The sequence below is a fragment of the Acanthisitta chloris genome, unplaced genomic scaffold (assembly GCF_000695815.1).
Source record: "Acanthisitta chloris isolate BGI_N310 unplaced genomic scaffold, ASM69581v1 scaffold8725, whole genome shotgun sequence".
NCBI lineage: Eukaryota > Metazoa > Chordata > Aves > Passeriformes > Acanthisittidae > Acanthisitta > Acanthisitta chloris.
In genome coordinates this window covers 44,101-52,334 of record NW_008673127.1, presented here as the reverse complement: position 1 = coordinate 52,334, position 8,234 = coordinate 44,101, and the positions used below count along the sequence as shown (strand labels likewise).

The window sequence follows — 8,234 nt, the reverse complement described above, 5'->3', positions numbered from 1 at the left end:
TCTTTCCCTTCACCACTGGAAGCTGAACCCATCCACACTCTATCCAGCTTCACCTTCTACATGCTGCATCTCCCATAAGGTCCTACTGCAGAGGTTTACAGACCTACTCCAGCTACGAGCACCAACACAGAACCAGGGGAGCAAGCACACCTTCACAGGGCTGTGTGAGGAGTTACAAGATGGCAGCATTTTATCTACAGGCTTCTGAGACTTGAATGACAGCCCAAGAATCCTATTAATCTTGCAAGATGTGACCCCAGAGGCTAAAGCACGTGGACACTCAGTCATCTTGTCAAAGCCTTCATCTGAACCAGCACTGTTGAGCCAGTCCTGTGCCACCCTGAGACAGGCAGTCAGCAGAGGTTAGTTGGGTTCAGCACAAGTGACTGCAGGCAGGAAAAGCCATCAAAACTCACTGCCCTCAAAGCTAATCCAAATCTGAGTTGGAAAGTTAATTAGCCAGTTATGCCATCTTTATTTTTAGAGCTGAGAAAAAGCACCCAGACAGCTTGGGCACATGGTCAGGCATTGATAAATCACAGTTTTACCAACTGATAATTCATGCTCCTGACATTTCCCCAACTCCCATAATTACGCAGACGAGCAGAATCGAAGGGACTGGCGTGACACAGCAGGAGCTGCTGCAGAGCCCCAGCACCGCAGTGTGAGAACAGCCCTTTGTGGAGCACACATGAGACCTCTGATTGTGCCTGTGATCCAAGCACATGTGACAACAGGGGGAAGGGAGACAGCAGCCTGCTTTGTACAGCTCCACTCCGCTGCCATAGTGCAGGCATTGACTATTCTACTGTAATTAATGCAGAGCTGCTTGGTTTAAAAAGAAATCTTGATCAAGTACTTTGTACTCGCAGAGGTGTCTCTGCAGCAGAGGCAGCAGTGGTGTGCTCTGCAGTGACAGAGATGGGACCCTACAGATGCAGGTTGTCTCCTATCTTTGGGCTGTCTGCCTTAATCTGAGGCAACAAGGAGGGAAGACACAGCATGAAGCTGTATGGGGAGCAGTGAGCACAATTACAAAAAGCTCAGACCAAGGCTGAAGACAAATCAGGACGGTGTAGTGGGTTTGCAGTGTGGCTGTATATATTTTTAAGCTTGCACTCAACCCTGTTCCCTCCCTGACCTGGGAAGAGACCCCTAGGTTAGCTACTAAGGTGACAGCTTGTGGGTCTAGCCCAGCTTCTGGAGGAGCTTCTTTAGCCAAAAACACCACCATGGTGCCATTTCACAAGTGAGAACATGCAGTCGTCTTTCGACAGTGCTGTGTTTGGGCAGGGCACTAACCCAGGCTGCAGCCAGAGCTGGTGACCCCTGAGCTGTGGGCAGAGCTGTGAGCAATGCCCAATTAGTTGTCCTTGACAAAAGAAGGATGTTCCTGTGCTAACGGAATTGGGCAGCCACCCTGTCCAATGGAAAGACAGCAATCAACAGAGCAAGATTCCCTTACCCAATGAATGTCTCTATACACAGGATTTAAATCCAAGTCTTGTCACTCAGCTAAGAATTACAGGGATATTGTGAGCTGGAACAGGACCTCACCTGAGGCAGAATGATAGTCTTGGAGTTATCAGCCCACACGACTTCCACCTTACTGCTGACATCCACACGAGCCACTTGTCCGACCGAAGGCTGTGAAGACAAGAGTGGTCTGTCAGTCCCTTTTCTTTCCCAGGCACCTCAACACAGAGCAGGAAGGTATAAATGGGTATAAATTGAAAGAGGAGAAATTTAAATTAGATACTATGAAGAGGTTTTTTTCCTAAAGGCGGTGAGACACTGGCACAGGTTGCCCAGGGAGGCTGTGGCTGCCCCAACCCTGGCAGTGTTCAAAGCCAGGTTGGATAGAACCTTGAGCAACCTGCTCTGGTGGGAGGTGTCCCTGCCCAGGGCAGGGGGATGATGATCTTTAAGGTCTCTATGGTTTTAAGAAATACATATTCCCCAGCTAGAGAACCACCTAGAGCAATGCTTGCATCCCACATATAGAACCACATAACACTGCCATGGAGAAGGGGAAAACTCCCTTCCACAAGGAGCGGGGGACCAGGAGGGCTGGTGTGGCAGGAGCTCCTGCTCTCTGATGAGGAGCAGTGGCCTTTCTGCAGGCAGCAAGGGACAGGACCTCCGTGGAATGGGGGTGCCCTCTAGTGGGGTGCCCTCGGCCAGCCCCCACACCCGGACCCAGCACTGGGGGCTGCAGGCACGGAGTGCAGGCGTGAGCAGACAAGTTGCAGTCGGCACAGGGTGTGCACCTTGCCCTGGAAGCAGGTTATTTAGGTCAGCTGAGCAGGCTGGGATGTGTTTCATGCTGCTGAAACCAGAACCGTAGTAAGAGCCACACTATACCTTTTAACCCTTTTTTAGGCAGCAGGCTCAAGAGCTGGAAGTCTCCCTGCATAGTAGGGAAGTGTGCTTCCTAGCAAAGGGTATATCCTCTACAATACAAATTGTTCCCTCTTCCTCCCCAGGAGATCAATCAGCTCAACAAAATTAACATGTACATAACTACTCAGATGGAAACCAGACCCCAGTCTTCTGTTGCCAAGTGAAACTGGTTTCATGACAAATCCACCTTCACTGTTCATCAGGAGCCCACAGAATATCCTCTTATTACAAGTTACTCTGAAATCCTAAGCAAGAGTTTTATTAAAAACCCTCAGGCATATGTTCAGTTCTTGTCTCAACTTCATTCTTGCTCTGCTCTAGGCTGTCATCAAGGTCAAAGGACTTCAAGGTTGTATCTCCAGCAGAGATCCGATGTGTTTGTTACTCATGACACTGATACAAAACCAGGAACTTAGGGATTTTAGGGTGCCCACGTGAGGTCTAAAGCCTTCCTACTGACTTTTTCAAGCGTCTCCACGAATATTAGGTGGAAATGTGGTCATGTAACTGTACCCAGAACCCACCTCATCTTCCTTAGCCGTGGCTCCATCCGAGTTGCCGATCCGGATCACGATGTCAGTAGTGCGGAAGCGAAAGTCTGGATGATCAGCAATGTCATACACACTCACGTCCTCCTCCTCCCCGATCAGCTGCACCAGAGACAGAACACGTCAGCCCCAGGATGCTGCACTGACCCCAGAGCACACCTTCAGCACTTCAAAGTACTTTGTGTCCTGTTTTGTCTGTTTTCAGCTCCTCCGACAGCCTGCAAGGAGCTGTGACTGTCCCTTCTTGTCACCTCATCCTGTAGCATGCCAATAAAGCACAACAGCGAAAGGAAGCAGATATTCTGTCTCATCTGCTCACCTCACCATTATGATTTGACAGGCAAGCACAGTGTTCTATTCCCTTCTGAACACCCAGATTCCTCAAAGCAGTTCACTGGGGCCCAAAAGGGTTAGAGTTTACTTTTGAAACAACCTGAGACAACAGGAAGTATCTGAACAAAAAAACTTGTCAAAATTAATGGGAAACATCTTTCTTTTGATTTCTCCTGGAGGAAGAGAGCTAGGAGCTCACAAATAATGAGAAATGGGTGAAGTGGAGCACAACCCCAGGCCAGACTGAAGTTTTGCTTGTGGATGTGAAGGGCCGTGGCTCAGTTATGATAATGTGGTCTGCCAGCCTAAGGCAGAAAGCAGTACACTAGATCTGTGTGGTTTGAGTCCCCTCATGTTCAACTAGGCTGCAGTCTAGGAAGACTCTGTAAAACAGTGTTCCTACAAATCCCCCACAAAAAGCACTGGGCTGACTATGGGCAATAAATAGTAACTGGCAGAAGCAAGCAGGACAACATGCAATAGACTGATCCTCTTTCCATAAACTAGCAAACACACAGGAAAAGAAAAATTCTTACAGTGAACTCAAGAAATCAACTGTCTGTGACAACCTCAGCAGAAATCTTTATCCACACCAGAGCCTGATGGTTACCATGGGATGTAAACTCTGCTTGGTCTTATCTGCCTTGAAGGCATCTACAAATATGAAGCGACATCACCTCTAGCTAAGCCTCCCAGGCCCAAAAGCATTTTGCTGTTCCTATCCTCAAGGACACACTCCAGTACAGAGCTGACTCCAGGCTTATCTGTGTTTATTTGTGAAGCTTGTGTTGTTTTGTGGCTGCTTTCTCTGAGCTGGTTCCAGCAGGCAGTGGCTCCTGCACTTACCTCCACATCATCTCCACTGGATTTCAACTTGAACCACTTCACCACGCAGGTACGGCCGATATGGTCTCCAGACTGCACAACTCCATACAGCCCTGGGTCCTGGGAGCTCTGAGCTTTTGGTCACCACGGTAGGGAAGAAAACAGAGAAATTAGGCAAAGGAGCACAGACTTCACACAGTGCCTGAGGCTGTCAGCTCCCAGGCTCCTATGGCTGAAGCCTTCCATTTGTGAATGGCATGAAGAAAAAGTTCTTCCTACACAGTCAAAATTGTTGCCAAACTAGAATGGTAGAGCTGGAGCTGATGGGTAACTTTAGTTTCCACAGGCTAAGTCTAACCCAGATGATCAGTCAGGCTATTACTGATTGGACATGGCCACACAAAACAGTGCCTGTTTTTGCTAAGCCAGCATTCCCACTTCCCAACCTGACAGCATCCTCTGCTCCCCACTGCTGAGGATCTTCCCCCACTAAAAAAGGAGCTGAGAGCCAAATGGGGTGTCATCAGCATTTTATATCCAAAAGCTGTAACTGTCCTTGAACTAGTGTCAGTAATTGGTTTGGTGAAGAAAAGGGATTCAAGAAGATGCCTCCAGATCCTAAAACCCTCCATGGAAAAACAGGAGGGCCATGACCAGCCATACAGAGAAGGCAGTCTGAGGTGAGCTGTTCCTTTCTCCCCTCATTCTGTGACAGAGCTGAGAGCTGTGGGCACTTTCAAGAAGGTAGGGCCACCTCTGTTCTGCAGTCATACTGAAAATCTTAGCTTGGCTTCTTGGCATTTTTCCTTGCCTGTTGTCATCATTCAACTTTGGTATGTATTTTTTTTTCTGCTAAGTCAGTGAATCACTGCCTGTCCCTGCTAGATTCCCACCTCAAGTGAGCACTAACAGCCACAAGTGTACATTAGGGGATCCACGCTGAAGAATACTTTACAATTAAGAGCATGTTTGTTCCTTGAGAGCATTGTTTTGACACCCAATACCTCTTTTGTCCACCACAAAATCCCCCGGGCAGAACTCGTTGTTGTCCAGATGATGGACTGGAATCAGCTCATTGGAGCGGATGTTTGTCTCCACGGTGCCATCCTGCCACATCACATCAGCTGAAGTCATCGTGGTCACCACCTCCACAGCAACCCTGGGGACGCAAAGGCAGAGAGTTACCAAAGGGAATGTGATGCTGCCAGCATCAGGAATCAAGATGGGTCTCACCAACATGAAGGTACACGGATCAGCAGGCTGGGAAGCAAGTCAGGAAACCTCATCTAGTCCCTGTGGAAGCAGCTACACAACAGGCTTTGTTATGATGGGTTCTCAATCCCTGCAGATGTTCCACTGCTACAAGTCTATACTTTCCAGGGAGCTGATGCTGAGCTCTCATTTATACCTACTGAGGTAAATTATCATCTACCAGCACCACTTTCTATCCCTGGCAGAGGCATGACAGGAGCTTCAAATACTGTGAAACTTAAGATCTACTCCACTGGAGCACCTTCCAGCCTGGCAGCTCTGAGGAGTCTTTGAAGCTAGAAGAGCACAGGACTGGAAAGACAAAGTAGCATCCATCACAGCCCTTCCAGAGAGGAAAAACAAAACCTAAAGAAAAGAGGCAGCACACTGAATGTGGGTAAAGCAGAAGGATTTTGTTTAAAAGAGGTGTCCTTCCCAGCTGTTCAAACACATGCATGGCTCTCTGCGGCTCAGAAATTAAACCCAAACATGCCACAGTGGACCACATGCTGGTTCTCTGCTGTGGGGCTTGACAGAGTGGCTTGAAGAGCCAAGCTGCTTGAGGCAGGAGGGACAGAGCTGCAGCCTGGCTGGACAGACTCATCTGACGAGCCCTCCACTAATTTCATCTCTCCTACAGCACAGCACAAACCAAATCCCATGCTGACATTAAATCTTGCCTTTATTTTGCTGGCCAGGCCTTCCAGACGTAAACACAAGTGCTGCATTTATGGTTTCAAGTCAAACCATAAAGAAGAACCAATAGGCAAATACAGCTGTTTGTCCTCAGCCTTGTTTTTATGAATGTCAGAGAAGTATTTTTAAGTGGAAATAATATGTTTCTAGTAGGGCCAGTGCTCAAGAGCAGAAATTATAAGAGAAGGGTCTGTAACAGGCTAAGTGTGGTGTGTGATACACCAATATGATGGTTTCTTGGGGGAGATAAGGGCATGTGCAGCTGAGGATGGGAGTGGAAAGGCAGCTCAGCCACAGAAATGGCACAGTCCTGTCTGCAGCACAGTGCACATGGCTTCAAACACAAAAATCACAACTTGACAGTAATAAAAATCCCTGTGTGTCCTCACTAGAAGATATCCAGCAGGCTGCGTGCTGCCCGGAGAGCTGCAGCAGGTCGCTGGATGATGGCAAATCCACATGCTGAGCTGGCCCTGCAGTCAGAGCTGCCCAGGAGCTGACACATCAGATCTGGTGACTAACTGCAGGCAGCCCAACCCCTCTGCATCTCTCAGCAGTGCCTGGCACAACACCTCTGATGGCCTCACCAGCCTCACTGGGACATTCCAACAGCAGTGACCTCTCACACTGAGCTGTGACCAGGGGCCATGTGTGCCCTTCAAAGTGTCAGCTGGGGCCCCACAGTCTGTGCTGAAAACCCCTCTATTTCCCTACTCTGACACTGCATCTCTGCATCTCCTTGTACAGAGCTGCTGAGATCCAGAACCAGCACAGGAATCTGTGTTGCCACGGGGATTTCTCCTCACTGCCTGCATGGTGCAGAGAGCCTCCAGGTTTGCCAGCTAAGCTCTCCTCACAAAACCTTCAGTAAAACAGGGACACTCAGCAGGGGGCAAGACCTGAAAAGAACCGAGAATCACTTCCCAAGAACTCTATCGCACACTCCCTTTTTTTTCCTTTCACTCGGATACTGCTCTGCTGAGCTTTGTGACCATCAAATCTAATTTCTCCAAGACCCACGGGGACTAAAGGAACAGCTCTCCTTGCATACAGGCAAAGTGGAAATACCCAAACAAAACGTGAATGAAGTTCATGGCATTCTCAAACTACTATATCCTGTGAATCTTGATAATGTCACCTTCCTGGGAGAACTCTCACATGTCCTCTTACACCAGTTCATTTCTGATGCAGGACCTGCATACAACTAAGCAGCCCAGGGAACTGAGCAGGCAGGCAGGTCAGTTGTCAGGTGTCTTTGCATCCCATGAGAACAGTTTAAACATTCTCAAGTTAGGCAAAAGGTGCTGAGATCCAGTTTTATCTAGAAATGGGCAGATACATGCAATGCTCCCTCCCCTAAACAGTGCAATCAGTTCCTCCAAGGCTCTCAAGGAGTGAGTGCACTTTGCTCATTAAAAAACTAGTATCAAAAACCATACTGCTGGCAAAAGTTGCAGATCTCTGTGCAGAGCAGGGTAAGGATAATAGAGAGCACCACAGCACAGCCCCCTGCCAGCCCAGACCTCCGTGCTGCTCTGGAGACAGCTGAGGATAAGCTGTCCATTCCTAGCATGGTCTATCCTCAGCCTCTCTGCAGAAGCTGCCAATAAGGTAACCAATTAGTGTCGTGTTTAAGCTGTGTGATCTTTATTCACCTCTTTCCCCACATGCCGAGTCTAGAGCAGCACAGATAGGCTGTCAATGCCCTGAGGCACAGCTGAAATAGAATAGCATCAGTGTCACATCACGTGGCCCCAGTTTCACCAGAAGCTGGACTGAGACCAAGCTGATTCCACACAGGGCATTGCACAGTCATCACAAGATAATCGCTGCTGGTTATTACCAAGCAGTGTCCTAACACACATCAGCCTCCACCCGAGCTGAGGTGGTGGTTTACATCTGGGAACTCTGGTAATGGAGATTTGGGCAATTAAACATGGGTATAGAAATCGAACACACCTGTCTCCTGGCTTAAACTCTCGTGAAACCTTGGTCTTCTTCTTCTTGTGCTTCCGCTTCAGGTTTTTGATGGACAGAGGGATGCTCTTCTTACGGCCGGTGCCGCTGCCGCTCTGGGACGAGGCGGTGGAGCTGGCAGACGAGGTGACAGAACTAGTGTCATCAGTGTCATCAGCTGCCTCATCATCAGCATCCTGCTCCATGGACTGCAGGCGGTAG

At 48.7% G+C, this 8,234-nt stretch overlaps 1 protein-coding gene across 1 annotated transcript in view; it reads right to left on the bottom strand.

Annotated features, from left to right (window-relative positions):
• UBE2O (ubiquitin-conjugating enzyme E2O) overlaps positions 1-8,234 on the bottom strand; it is a gene marked incomplete at both ends in the record, with an annotated part of 25,995 nt that overhangs the window by 6,031 nt on the left and 11,730 nt on the right. Inside the window, 5 exon segments of the mRNA XM_009074796.1 lie at positions 1,558-1,647; positions 2,928-3,053; positions 4,131-4,243; positions 5,114-5,268; positions 8,016-8,234. The exon segment at positions 8,016-8,234 is cut by the window's right edge and continues 18 nt beyond it. Coding sequence (XP_009073044.1) covers positions 1,558-1,647; positions 2,928-3,053; positions 4,131-4,243; positions 5,114-5,268; positions 8,016-8,234 — 703 coding nt within the window.